Source organism: Drosophila ananassae, chromosome 3L, assembly GCF_017639315.1.
Source record: "Drosophila ananassae strain 14024-0371.13 chromosome 3L, ASM1763931v2, whole genome shotgun sequence".
Classification (NCBI taxonomy): domain Eukaryota; kingdom Metazoa; phylum Arthropoda; class Insecta; order Diptera; family Drosophilidae; genus Drosophila; species Drosophila ananassae.
This window is the reverse complement of record NC_057929.1, coordinates 23,400,437-23,416,020: the sequence shown is the minus strand read 5'-3', so window position 1 is coordinate 23,416,020 and position 15,584 is coordinate 23,400,437. Positions and strand designations below refer to the sequence as shown.

General features: G+C 36.9%; 1 protein-coding gene across 3 annotated transcripts in view; it reads left to right on the top strand.

The window, feature by feature from the left end:
• The window catches only part of LOC6496775 (mitogen-activated protein kinase ERK-A), a 68,806-nt gene that overhangs the window by 29,799 nt on the left and 23,423 nt on the right, over window positions 1-15,584 (top strand). The window contains exons 5-8 of one of the 3 annotated variants that reach the window (XM_032455701.2): window positions 2,668-2,802; window positions 9,377-9,661; window positions 9,712-9,900; window positions 14,124-14,295. In XM_032455701.2, the coding sequence (XP_032311592.1) occupies window positions 2,668-2,802; window positions 9,377-9,661; window positions 9,712-9,900; window positions 14,124-14,249 (735 nt within the window). In that variant the 3' untranslated portion in view covers window positions 14,250-14,295. Of the gene's footprint in view, window positions 1-2,667; window positions 2,803-9,376; window positions 9,662-9,711; window positions 9,901-14,123; window positions 14,296-15,294; window positions 15,449-15,584 lie in introns of those variants that run through there. The other 2 variants (XR_006507233.1, XM_014904707.3) reach the window with 2 other exon arrangements.

Sequence of the window (15,584 nt, the reverse complement as noted above, 5' to 3'; positions counted from 1 at the left end):
AACATCTGTAGCACCAATTCAATTTTTTAACCATTCTCGTTTTTTCCTGAGGACTTAATGCTTTAAATTTATAGCAAAAACTTAATTGATGCCCGGGCATTTTGCACATCGGGCATGCTTGGTTATTTGTGTGATTATTTATTATTTTTCTAGTTGGCAACTCATTTCCAATGATGTCAACGAACTAAGCCGTTGATCTAAAAATTCTATGACATCTTTCAAGTTTTGAATGTTATTTGACTTTTTTACTTGGCCCTCATATTGTTGCAGAGCCTCAATATAAAATTTCTTTATAATAATATGCGCAAAAATGCAATCTGATTCTTCGGTCAGATTTGCTTTGAGACGCATCATATAAATTGATTCATTTATAGAATCAATTGTATTTTTTAAATGCCTATATGAGTCCAAATTTATTTTTGGAAGATCAATCAGGCGATTTAATTGGTCTGAAAATATTTTTCTATTATTTTCATACCTTTTTATGAGCAACTCCCAGGCTGCATCATAATTATTGCCTGAGCCAAGCAATAAATGGGAGACCACATTTCGTGCTTCCCCTTTTAGAGCACTTTTAAGGTAGCTTAGCTTTAAGGATGGGGCTTAAATCCATTCTTGAATGCACAAGCTCCTTGAATAATTCATAAAAATGGTCCCAATCTTTGGAGTTTCCAAAGAAACTGGGAACCTCAATTTTTGTTAGGGTAGGTAGTTCGTCCATTTTAGGATTACTACCTTCTACCTTTTCTAATCGACCCACTTCGATTTTATTATTCATGAGCTCAATGTGTATTTCCACATCTTCTCTGAGCTCTTTTATTTTGGGCATATCTTTATTATTAAGCCCTTCAATATTTATTAGATCGGACACAGTTTCTACTCTGCTGAGAAACATTTTTAATTTTTTAACTCTTATCGGAAAGGTTTCAGCTTTCCTTTCCTGGATTTCTATATAAGTTTGCTCGAGGTAATCCTCGAGATTCTTTATGGCACCCTCAAGCCTAGAAAATAGCTCATCCTGGCCAATAATTTTTTTAATATTTTCCTTAGCGGACTTGAATTTTGATAGCATGCTATCGAAATGATTTTTTGTAAAATATTCGTGCTCTACAGCACCAAGTTGAACCAAATGATTATGGTTCGTACAGGCTCTAAGCTCGATGTTTTTAAGTGAATCCCTATCCTCTTCTAAATAAGAATTTTTTGCGAGAAGCGCATCTACTTGCCGGGTGAGACGCACCTGGTCTTCTATAAACGCGATTTTTTCCTTTGTAGACATATTGGTTTTTTTTTTTTTTTTTAATTATATTTAAGTTATAAAACTAGAAAGTTATAAAACTAAAAGACCAAACTTGCCGATGAATATAATTTCTGATGGTTTGGTGATTTCCTTGTCGCTGCGCTGTTGATGCTGCTTCTCCTTGGGATGTTGTCACTGTTGCTGGCTGATGTTGCTGTTAAACTTGGTGTCGCTGCGGATGTTGCTTCTGCGTCACTGGTGCTGTTGCTTCCGCTGATGTTGCTCCTGATGTGCTCCTGCTTGGGGTGTTCACTGCTGCTGTGACTGATGTTTCCTCTGCTAGTCACGGCTGATGCTGATACTGATGCTGATGTTGTTTTTTTTTTTTTTTTTATGTTTTCCGATTTAATAATTATATTTATATTTTTTATATAATATATATATTTTTTCATTTAATTTTTGTAGGTTTTTTTTTTTAAGTTCGGTTGTATTGTAAGTATTCACAATTACTTTTTAACTTTTCCGTTGTAGGCCTCGGATACGCCAACACACAAATTTTATTTTTTATAAATATTTTAATATATATATATATTTTATTTTTTTTTTTTGTAAGTTCGGTTGTCCACAATCAAGTAATCACAATTACTTTTTAACTTTTCCGATGTATGCCTCGGATACGCCAACACACAAATTTTATTTTTTATATATATTTTAATCCACCTTTCTATTTAATTATGTTGTTTTTCCTTTCTATTTAATTATGCTCATTGGCATTTATATTATTTTATTCTCTGTGTTCCTTACCTCTTGGGGGGAAACAACAGAGGACTACGATATTTAAACTGAGCTCTTTTTTACCCAGATCGCAGCCTTATTTTTTAGCTACCCTGGGCTGAGAATTTTAATTTTTTCAACAGCCACTTCTAGGTGCCTGTTTTTTAAAACCTGAGACTCTTACCACAGGGGGGAAAACGTCAGGGTGTCTCGATGGACCAAATGTTAAGAGGAGCCCCGTAAATATTCGTGATACTCCAATGAGTTCCTTTTTAAAACTGTTTTTATTTCTTACAATTCTCTTACAAGAAACATACATGAAAATCTTAAATCTATTTAAAACTACTTATCAACGGACTGCTCTCTGACATGCTATGTGACCCTTTCTTAAGTGCTTCAAGTGCACCACATAAATATTTGGTTAGACTGCAGGAGATCGTCTTTCAAACCATGCTGTTAATCACTTATTCACATGGGTCCGATCTCCTACATTCTATGTTTGGAACTCTTATCGTGTTCAATGCTGGAACAATCATCTTAGTTAAAAAGTTAAAAAATATAAATATAAAATTTAAGTTCAATTTCTAAATTATTTCTCAAACTAAACTCATTGATAAGATATTTACAACTAATTATATTGTTTATAATTTCAGAGGCTAAGCAATGATCACATCTGCTACTTCCTATACCAGATATTACGCGGATTAAAGTATATACACTCGGCAAACGTATTGCATCGGGACTTGAAGCCTAGCAATCTTTTACTAAATAAGACTTGCGATTTAAAAGTACGTACTTTTTCAAACAATATATATTTTAGCCGTATTCACAATACTCAGTACTCGAAACCAAAACTTAATTTTTACCAGGTACAGTAGGGTGTTTGTACTCGTGTGAATATATGTAAAAGGGAGAAGGAATCATCTCCGATCCCATTAAGTAAGCTCTTAGAAGTTAACAAGGACTTTTTAGAAATTGTTCCCCAAAAGTTGTAACCCTTGTAGCAAGACATGAGTTTTAGAGGAAGACAAGAGTTTTTTCAATAGTTCCAGCGATTTAAGAGATTAAATTAAAAAAAAAAATTAAGGTCTTATTTTTATACCCTTGCAGAGGGTATTATAATTTTGGTCTAAAGTGTGCATCGCAGTGAAGGAGACATCGCCGACCCTATATATTCTTGATCAGTATCACCTCCTGAGTCGATAAACATGTCCGTCTGTCTGTCTGTTTCTACGCAAGCGCTAGTCCCTCAGTTTTAAAGCAATGGACTTGAAACTTTGCACACATCCTTTTTTTGTTTGCAGGCAAAATATATGGCGGAAAGGCCGGGATCGGCCGACAATATCCTATAGCTGCCATATAACTGATTGATAATAAATGCCATAACTTTTTTTTTTTTTTAAGTTGGAGGGTTGGGACTTTCCACACATGTTATATTTGAACAAAATATCTTTTGTGCAAAATTTCATAGGGATTTGCCGAGTATATCCTATAGAGATATATCCTGTCATAGAGCGATCGGAATTGGCATAACTTTGGTGCTTATTAAGATGGGACTTGGTACAGATTCCATTTTGGACAAAAATCATTACAAAATAATCTGATTTGCCAAATTTCATAGGGATCGGCCAACTATATCCAAAAGCCGCCATATAACTGATCGGAAATGGCACAACTGCAAGGGTATATAAACTTCGGCTCCGCCCGAAGTTAGCTTTCCTTTCTTGTTGTTTTTGTATTTATCTTAAGAATTTATTTATTTTTGTCAAATAACTTTTCCTACACTCCTACTTTTTATACCCTTGCATAGGGTATTATAATTTTGGTAAAAAATGTGCAACGCAGTGAACGAGACATCTCTGACTTTATAAAGTATATATAGTCTTGATCAGGATCACCTCTTTAGTCGATATGAGCATGTCCGTCTGTCTGTTTCTACGCAAACTAGTCTCTCAGTTTTAGAGTTATCGAGTTGAAACCTTGCACACATCCTTCTTTTGTTTACAGGCAGTATATAAGTCGGAAAGGCCGGGATCGGTCGACTATATCCTTTAGCTGCCATATAACTGATTGATCAGAAATGCCATAACTTTGGTGTTTTTATTTTGGATGGTTGGGACTTTTCAAACGTGATGTATTTGACCAAAATATCTTATGTACAAACTTTCATACGGATCGGCCGACTATATCCTATAGCTGTCATAGAACGATCGGAATTGGCATAACTTTGTTGTTTGTTAAGTTAGAAAGATGGAACGGATTCCATTTTGGGCAATCAAATCTGTTCTGCCAAATTTCATAAGGAACGACCGACTATATCCTATAGCCACCATATATCTGAACGATCAGAAATGGCACAACCTTAACTGCAAGGGTATATACACTTCGGCTCCGCCTGAAGTTAGGTTTCCTTTCTTGTTTCTCAAATACTTTTTGTATAAATTTATTCTTTTGGGCCGAAAATATCTTATTATTTGCTTATTATTTTTTGTGATCTGTGAAATTTTTTTTCTGAATAGTCATTTACATGTTTTTCCTTAAATATTATTTAAATATTATATTATATTATTGACAACCGACTTTGAAAAAATAGTTTTGAGAAAAACTCGTTTTAAGGTTTGCGCTCTGCCTACACCTGACGTCGAGCGTCCACATTTTTACCTTGACCATTTAACTTGAAAATGTAGGTCAATATTCTAGAGATGTTATAGAATTCAAAAAAAAAAATAAAATTTTCGACTTTTTGATACCGCGAAACCCACGTAACCCTTTATCATATTCTAAGATACCTTTGTTTAGTTAATTTATCAAAAAGTTCCACCTAATTAAACTTTAAACAGATTTTTACCCAGCGACTTACTTTGACTTGACAAAATTTTACCACCGTTTTTATCGACCTAATATCGCGACAGACTTTTTCCATAGTTGACCTACGACCTTCTCTCATCAAACTTTCCTCTAACCCTATGGTGATGCAACTTCCACATACCAAAGTGTCATTTTATTAACAAATGTAGGCAATTGTAACGAACTGTGTTTGCTAACTTTTGCTCGCAACAAATGCCGAGGCTAGTTCACAGAGTTTGGGGGATCGTTCCACCGAATTTATATATTCGACGTGATTGCCCGAGCCCAGAAATAAGGTGCTTCGTTTTATAAATATCCCCCATATTTCGATAAAGTTACAAAAGGGTGAATCTCACCGGCTGCTTGGCTCAGCTCGTCCTCCCGTCGATCCCCGATCACCGTTCCGGGTTGGTGCCAATACACACGCCCTTCCTTGCGCCCAGCTGATGCTGCTACTCCTTTGAGGGCGCCGTGGACCTTCGGTATCCTTGGCTCAATGCCCTTTCGCCGTGGCCGGCACCTAATCCGTGTTAGCAGACCGATAGACTCACCTCCCAGGCATACGCCGGGCAGGATGCGCTTCTCGGTGCCTGGTGGCCAGATCAGGGCACGAAGGGCCTACCAACCCCGCAGGACACGCCCCCGGTTGCGTTTGCCACTCGCCTCAAAAAACCTGCGTGGATCTATGGCAGTCTCCTTTAACTCCAGATGATTTGCTGTGCATACGCCCCAGCGCCTGGATCAGGATTCTATTGACTTTACAGGGGTGTTCCTGTTTGGTTTCACTGTTGGGCTTGAGTTCCCGAGCTGGCTACCCCTCGCTTTACAGGATCACACCTGGTCTTAATGGTCAGGAATCGAATGACACCATGGATTGCTATCGCAATGACACCAGGATACCTGTCGTGTCCTTTAAATCCCGCACTTGAGACTGTCGGACTTACCCACGGGGGGTCCTTCAGCCTAGACTCCTAATTCCTCCAAGGAAACTTTCCCGCTTGAATGTCAGACTACACTGTCAGTGGGTACACTGGGGGTCTTTCACTCAATTCTTCCAGCTTCCCTAGAAGACTCGGTCCCGATTTGCTCCAGGGGCCCTCCTTATGTAGTGCCTGAGGCGCCCGTTAATCCTTGAAAATCTCGCTTCCTGCCGTTAATCCTTCGCTCCTCTGTTCTCGCCGTTTAATTTTCTCCCATTTCTGCCGCATTTCTATTATATCTATCTATATAGGCGGGTTCCCTTAGTTGCCCCCTCCTTGTGCCCCGCTTGCACAGTGGTTGGGCTTGTATGGAGCCGCGGCCAAAAATATTTCTAGTGATATCGCAACGAAATTTTGTCCAAAAACATATAAAAATATTCTAAACACACTGTAAAAAAATCGTATCTTATAGCTTCCACACAAACGGATGGAGCGACTTTTCATTAAGGGGCATGCGCACTTGTAACTTTCAAAAAATCGAATTTTTTTTTTTCATTTTCTTAAAGTGTATATATTTAGAAATGTGTTCACAAAATTTTAAAATGATCCGGTGAAAATTCATTGAGATACACATGTTTAAAGGTAGGGCGTCCGGTTTATGTAATAGTGAATTGAAACTCTAAACACGTTTTTCTCAAAACTACGTTTTTGAAGTCGGTGACCACTCTAACTCGAAAACTTGTGACCCGATTGTCTTGAAATTTAGCATGCTTTTTTAATACATATTAATATAGTACTTAATCGAAGGATTGATTTTTTTATGCACAACTTTTTTTTTTACAGCTGAAAAACTACCGCTTTTTTTAACGAAAAACGATTGTTCAATTTTGATAGGTCGCCATTTTGTCGAATATTCTTTTTTTTTTAATATCCATCGATTAAGTACTAGATAAACTTTCAATAAATGTAAATCCGTTTCATTTTTTGTTTCCGACGATCCAGATTTCCACAGTCTTGGTCTTGGTCACCGCGACCCGTGTTTTTCAGACGGACCTCACTTCAATGGGGCATATCTTTGAAACTGTTCAATATTTTTAACTTTTTTTTCAAATTTAAGTTAAAATGATGTACTTTCACATAATAAAGCGATATTAACAAAAAAATTCAATAGTTTACGAGAAAAATATTCGGGAAAAATGTCTATTTTTAGGCGCTCCAACTGCGCATGCCCCCTTAAATTTTTTTTTTTTCCAATACTAAATTAAATATTTGACATTTTAATACAAACGTTGGTTAAATTGTAATCCCTAAATAATCCCCATCCGTAATCCCTGCCAGAAATTTTACGTAACTTGGTATTAAAAATTTCTTATGAAAGATATTTTACCAATAACAAAACTACGAACAAGAAAGGAAAGCTAACTTCGGGCGGAACCGAAGTTGATATACCTTTGCAGTTCAGTCGCAGTCCGCTAGGTGGCGCCACGCATCTTATATTATTAGATATATAGCGGATCGTATATAGTCGGCCGATCCTTATGAAAATTGGGAGATCAGATTGTTTTTCCCAAAATAGAATCTGTACCAAATCCCATCTTTCTAACTTAAAAAACACCAAAGTTATGCCAATTTCGATCGTTCTATAACAGCTATAGGATATAGTCGGCCGATCCTTATGAAATTTTGTACATAAGATATTTTGGTCAAATATAACATGTCTGGAAAGTCCCAACCCTCTAACTTAAAAAACCCCAAAGTTATGGCATCTCCGATCAATCAGTTATATGGCAGCTATAGGATATAGTCGACTGATCCCGGCCGTTCCGACTTATATACTGCCTGCAAAAGAAAGTAGGATGTGTGCAAAGTTTCAACTCGATAGCTCTAAAACTGAGAGACTAGTTTGCGTAGAAACAGACAGACTGATCAAGAATATATATACTTCATAGGGTCGGAGATGTCTCCTTCACTGCGTTGCACACTTTTGACCAAAATTATAATACCCTCTGCAAGGGTATAATAAGCAAATATTGATGTTTACTCATATTTGTATCAAGAAAGAGTGATATGACTTCAACAAGATTAAATTCTGTTGAGATGAATTGCATGAGCGTAATATAGTAGCAATAGATTCTTCGGTTTTTGACAGATCAGCAATTTTTAGACGCTTCTTTAAAATCTGCTTTGGGTCATCCACGGTCAGGATTTTTCAATGTTGATTGGTCGCATCTTTCATTCAACCAATCAGATTGATATTGGAGAATTTACGATTTCATGCGTTTGTAATTTACCCAAAACATTACAATCCGTCTGCAAACGTATCAAATTGATTTGATACATCAATCTTGTCAACAATATAGCCGTTTTTAATAATATTTTCTTCTATACCTTCAATCAATTTTGTTCGCCTCCAATGGCATTACCCTCTTCGCTACACCATGCATTAAAAACATATAAACGTGAGAATACACACTTATAAGAAGAACTTATTAAAGTTTAAAGCAATGGAATAAACAAAAATTAAATCAAAACTATTAATAAAAACAAACTCAAAAGACGAAGACAAAGCAACAGAACAACAATCACACGAGGATAACAAATTTTTGTAGTGCAAAACTGACCCTCAAAAAGTTAAGAGGGTGTTAGAATTTTCACGATTACACGAAAAATTTACACATTTATTACCTTAAGAGCCAGGCGAACACATTGGTATACAACTTAATGGCATTTCGTGGCATTTTGTGGCATCGCAACTAAAATTTTAGCTAAACATGAAAAAGACGTTCAAAATATAGAAAAACAACATGTATTTTTTCAAATTAATATAACTAAAACAGTTTAACAAGTAAAATTTTTTATAATATTTCAAATTTTAGAAAATAGCTTCAACTTTAAAATTCATTACAAATATTTTAAATTTGGATACGTAATAAATGATCTGACCACTTCAAAGTTCAGTTTTGTTCTGAAAAATTCGCAAGCTGCACTGTGAAAATGAACACCTGCACTCAACTTCAATTCCATTTTTAGAAAGAACGGTTAATTTTCCAGACAAACCAAGTATGCCACAAAGAAGTTTGGACAATTTAGAAGCGATTTGTTTACTTTTCCTCCATTTTTGTTGTTATGGCTTTTTTTATTTTTGGCCTATGGGCGCAACCACTGTGGCTTGGGCCTCCGATTCATATTGTTAAAATGCAGGTCACCGGACTTTGTCCAGATACCCCGCGATCCCCCCCTGGTCATTCCAAATGCATTTCTGTGTTTTGTGCATTTTCTAAACACAGCTGCGCAGTCGCCGGCCGCTTCGTTCCCCGCCGTCCCCGCTCTCTTCTATGACATTCGAGCGCGGCCGCGTTGTCCCGCCCGGGACCGTTACGTTCCACGGTGATTCCTCTTTTTCCTTCTTCCGTGCGCGCAGACGTGCTAGCTTGTCTGTCCCCCCGCTGTTGCGCCTCTTGCCATCTTTCTTGGCGTGTGGGAGATCTTATCTCCTCACACTATTTTCCTTTTATCCCTTTTTCTAAAATTGTTTTTCTAAAATTTTAAGTTCTGCAATTGTATAATTAATTTTTTTATGTATTCTTTCCATTAGATTTGCGACTTTGGATTGGCCCGAATTGCAGATCCTGAACACGACCACACAGGATTTTTAACCGAATACGTGGCCACTCGATGGTATCGGGCTCCTGAAATTATGCTTAACTCAAAAGGATACACTAAGTCCATTGATATTTGGTCTGTTGGATGCATTTTAGCCGAAATGCTAAGTAATCGACCAATATTTCCTGGAAAACATTACCTGGATCAACTTAACCACATTCTTGGCGTGTTGGGTTCTCCATCGCGCGAAGATTTGGAATGCATTATAAATGAAAAGGCAAGTTAATTGAGTTCCATTAGTTAACCATGATTAATTTTTTCTTCTAGGCGCGCAATTATTTAGAATCATTACCATTTAAGCCTAATGTACCATGGTCCAGGCTTTTTCCAAATGCTGATGCACTGGCCTTAGATTTGCTGGGAAAAATGTTAACGTTCAACCCGCACAAAAGAATTCCAGTAGAAGAAGCACTCGCACATCCTTATTTGGAGCAGTATTATGATCCTGGAGATGAGGTATATTATAATAGTAAATTATACTCTGTTAAGTGTTATCACCACTGTAACCATTGTATTGAAATGCATTATGACGATTTTTTTTATCAGAAGGAATGGAGGAAAATGAATGAAATTTGGGTACGTTGTATGTTGGACATGTATTTAAAAAGGAACCCATGGTCTCCACCCTATGAAAGTTTCTGCTGAAAGGTTTCCGTGGCAACATACATAGATAGTGTATCTTTTAAAGAATGTGATAAATATTTGGACGTTTTTGACGTTTAGAATTAGAAAGGTAAAACAATGAAGGCATTAATTGGTCCTAACTAAGCTTAACAGACCATTGTAAAGAGAGTTTCTGGGCCATATGTGAACTAGAAGTCTGCACTTAAAATTTTCAGACATACAGCACATCTGAAACTAAATGCGTCGCGCCAAAACGGTTTCAACTGATTGTATGAATATATGAATGCGCCTTGTATTTTATACAACAAACATTTATTAATAACGAGAATCAAAGCATACTGAATACAATAAACCGTGGCGATGCGCCTTTCAAATGTGATAAACTTTCTACCCATTCCTTTATCACATTTGCCAAACCAAAATTGTGCATCATCTATGAAACCTGGTATCCAATCGTATTGCTGCAGGACGACAACCTTGCATACCAAAAATAGCTAAGGTTATCCCGGTGTATCTTCAAGGAGGTCAGTTGTTGTTAATCTCGAATGTCGAAAATGGTTGATATTTTTTGCCTTATCTTGTACCTTTCGATTGGTATATCATTCATTTAGATCGGTTGCCTACAGAAAATTTTTAATTCTTCGGCTATATATAGAGTTTCCTCGCGCACGCCTAGGCATGCAGGTCGTCACCTCGTGGACTTCCGTCCACAGTGATAAGTCCATTTGATAATAATAAGGTCGTCTACATAAACTATAACGTAGCTGTGCCCGTGCGGTTGTTGATAATTTTTTTGAACCCAGTATTTTTTTTAGGATTGTGTGTCCATATTCCATATTTGTCGAGACCATTGAAATCCATAAAGTGTGTTATTGAGTTTAAGGTCTTTGTGTGAGTTCTGCTTATAAATAAAATTCGGCGGCTTCTTCATGAACACATCTGCGTTCAATTTGCTATTCAAATATGCAGTCCATTAAATAACTAATTAATATTTTTTATAAAAAAATTATTATTGGCTGCAAGATATTTTGGTGTTTTTTATCACCCGCATGCTTACTAAGCACACGTGCCTTGCGTTCCATGTGACCAATGTCTAATTTATAACTACAAACCTATTTAGAGGGTGTATCAAAATTTTGACACAAACTTGATATACTTGGGTATTATAGGTTTATCTTATATAGTCTCTAAAATCACGCGTTAATAAATACTGCAATCCAATATGGGAATATAAATTTCTATAGCTCCCATAGAACTTTTCCTTTCGCCTAATTTATCTGAAATTTGTTTTCCAGATATTGTTTATAATGTAAATTTTTTGTGTTATACTTTCCCGGATAAGTGAACGGATCTATTGTATTCTTCGACTGATTTATAAATCATGTCTTTTAAGGGAAAGGCCTTTGCCAAGGGTTTTACCAAAACCGTTGCAGGTGATCCCACCATCGAAACACATTTTTGTTTCCCGGCTTGCCCCTGACGCTTCGGAGATTGATATCTCGGCTTACATCAAAGCCAAAACAAAAGTCGACATAAAAGTGGTGGACATTACAAAATTTAAATATTCATACACCAGGCACACGTCATCTTTCAAAATACGTGTGCCCTTGCAGATGTTCAAGACGATTTGTTCCGCCAGCTTTTTTTTTGGCCAGAGAACATTTTCGTCCAAGAACATCAGCCAAGTACGATGAAAAAAAAATAACCAAACCTGTGTGTGTAAAACTCCCACATGTTACGGCCACTAACCAACCTTCCACCTCATCTTCCTCAGTTTCAAAAAACTAATGTCTTCACTAACACTTACCTATCAGAATGCTAGAGGGTTACGTAGTAAACTTCCCGAACTGATAGTTCTTTCTTTGCATCTCACATATAATATTTACAGAAACTTGGTTAAAGCCGGAGATCTTAAGCTCCGAAGTTTTTCCTAGTAGGTGCACCACTTTTAGATGTGATAGAACTCTGCGAAGGGGAGGAGGAGTGTTAATTTCTATAGACCCCAAATTCGCTTCTGAAGAGGTAAAATCACAAGAGTTTGGTGACATTGAATTTATTTGCATGAAAATCACTTTGTCCGGTCAATCTTTGTATGTTACCTGTTCGTACATACCACCTTCGTCCGAACCGCCAACATACTGGCAACATTTGTCCGATATTCCTTTGGTTTTCGATCGCCTGTCTGATGGTGACCAGCTGATAGCTCTTGGTGACTTTATTATCCCTGAACTTATGTGGTCAAACTCCCACCACGACTTCCCTGCGGGCATGTTCGACATGTCACTCGGGCAAATCAACCACGTTAGAAATTCTTTAGGTCGGCTGTTGGACTTATGCTTCGTTTCTGATCCTGATGCAATTACTCTTTCCTGAACTTTGCCCCTTTCTAACCCTGAGGATCCATATCAACCCACTCTTGAGGATTCAATCAAAAACAATTGCTTGATTGACCTCAAGTCTACACCTGAATCTCATAAAGTTCGTTTCTTTCGTAAGGCTGACTTTATGAAATTAAATAAGTTAATTTCTGAATTTGATTGGTTTGATGTACTGGAATGCCAAGATATAAACATCGCATTACAAAAATTGTATTACACTTTGAACATCTTTTTCGACGTTTGCGTGCCGTTGCGAATTATATTCGCCGCTGCCGGATTAAGTTTACTCAGGATCCGAAGCAGTTTTATAACTTTGTAAACACTAAGCGTAAACATGTATCTTTTCCCCCATTGCTTACGTTTGAGAACTCTTATGCGAACACTGATCAGGCAATGGCCGATCTCTTTGCACAGTTATTTCAAACTACATATTCACCTAGCAGCAGTTCAGCTCAGCCTTACACTTATAATATCCAATCTGATCAAAGTGGTGTGTTATCGGATCTTCTTAAGTTCAAGCCCGTGTATTCGCCAGGCCCTGATGGAGTACCAGGCTGTTTTCTGAAGAACTGCGCCGATGCTCTGTGCAAACAGTTCGTTAAACTTTTTAATCTATCGCTGGAAACATCGATCTTTCTCCTTATGTGGAAGGAATCTTTCATTATTCCGCTGCATTAAAAAGGGGAAAAAAATCCGATGCTGCAAATTATAGAGGCATCTCTAAATTGTCACCAATTCCAAAGCTTTTTGAAAAACTCCACATTTGCAACACCTATGTAGTTCAATAATAACTCCGTGTCAGCATGGATTTATGAAGCACCGCTCCACCACTACCAATTTATTGGAGCTAACATCTTTTATCACGGATGGGTTCCGGAATTGCTTACAAACAGACGTCATTAACACGGACTTCAGTAAAGCATTTGACTCTGTTAACCATTCGCTTCTTATAAGTAAACTCAGTCTTTTGGGATTCCCAACTGAACTTATCTGGATTTCGAGCTACTTATCTGGGAGAAGTCAACGTGTCTTCTTTAAAGATGTTACCTCGCGTATAGTCCGCGCAACATCTTGGGTGCCCCAAGGAAGCCATCTAGGACCCCTACATTTTACACTGTTTATTAACGACGTGCCCCTTGCCTTAACTAATTTACGTGTACTTATGTACACTGATCACGTTAAGGGGTTAGGTGGGTCTGGCGGCAAAAAAAAATCGTTTTTTTTTTTTTATTTTTTTTATAAAATTTTCCAGAATCTTGAGAATATTCTCCCAAATTTTCAAGTCGATTGGAATAAAAGATTCGGAGATACAGTCCTGAAAAGGTGGACGCTCGAGGTCAGCTATAGACAGAGCGCAAACTTTAAACGCGTTTTTCTCAAAACTGTGTTTTTGAAATCGGTTGTCAAGATTTCTCGGAAACTACTCAACCGATCTTGATAAAATTTTGCACAGGCCTTCGAGATACGATTATCTACAACTTGAACGAAGGATTTTTATTTTCGTTGATTACAACTATTTAAAAAAAAATAAAAATGTTCGAAAAATTTCACCAAAATTTGAATTTTTTTGCAAAAAGGTGTCCCAAAAATCCAATTTTTGCTTGATTTTGTTTTCCTTCGTTCAGTTTCTAGTTTTAGGTCTGTACTAAAGGAAAATATTTGTTTTTTTCATTTTAGATGATTCTGTTAGGAATTGTGCTGTCAACGCGAAAGCACCTTTTTTCCCAGGAGTCATGGCAAATGACGTCTCGATGGCTAACTGTAAAATATTTTTTTCTCAAAATTTTAGAAATTCATCTTTAAATATGTATATTTAATAATCCTAAAAGTTCCAATAAAATATTTCATTCTTTATATAAAAAAAAAATTTTTGAAAATATGCCATTTTTTTGGACTCCCAGACCCACCTAACCCCTTAAGCTATGCCTTCAGTATAAATTCACTAGCGCCCAGTCTAGACTTCAATCCGATTTGGATAAACTTCAAAATTAGTGTTTAGCAAATAACCTAAAGCTTAATGGATCGAAATGTAAAATCATGTCTTTTTACCGATCTAGTCCCCACCAGAACTTGAACGAAGGACTTTCAAGTCATGTACTTTCTCTATGGGAACGTACATGGGCCTTCGAACGATTAACTCAGGTTAACGATCTAGGTGTCCTATTAGATTTGAGACTTAAATTTACCAACCATATATCTATCATAGTTAAAAAGCTATGGGTGTGCTTGGTTTTATTAAAAGATGATCAAAAGAATTTAATGACCAGTACATAACAAAAACATTATATACATCACTGGTGCGTCCGATTCTTGAGTATGAGTCCTCAATATGGAGTACGCCAAGATCACTGTATTGAATCTGTACAAAAAAACTTCCTTACTTTCGCTCTTTGGGGACTTAATTGGAATGCAAATCTTTACCTCCCCTCCTATCGTAGTAGACTTTTACTAATCCACTTATCATCATTAACAAACCGTAGAACGATGCTGGGTGTCATTCTTCTATATAATCTTATTTATGGAAATGTAGACAGCCAGCATTTACTAACACGCGTAAATTTTAACGCTCCTAGTAGAAGGACTAGAAACTTTCGTCCTCTACTCCTCAGCCATTGTAGTTCGATATATGCCCAACACAATCAGTTCAGGGTATTATGTTCGGACTACAATGGTCTCTACCACATCTTGCCACTTTGCTCCACAAATAATCTTAAATCGCTTATATTAAACGCCTTATCTGTGCAACACTCTTTCTTGTGATATCTTCGTGGTAATATATGTTACAATTATTTCAAGCTAAGAAAAGTCCCTAAACATCGAAAATATTTAATTGTATTTTATTGTGCAGTCCTTGTCTTCCACCAGCCCTTGAAAGTCAGCTGTTCGTGCCACGTGGTGCGTGTATGCTTGCTGATTAGACAAGTTTCTTAATTTTGACGCTTTTGTATTTTTAAACAGTTTGACCAACTGAAATACCTTAAATATGGAAAATTTTTCGCATGGTATGTAGAAAATACTTGTATATGTGTTCAATTATATGTGATTTTGTGTTGTCATGTTTTTAATGAAATACGTTAACAGTACTTTTGTTGATTCTAACCTTAAAATATTTGTGTTTCGTGGAGCATATATAGCAAG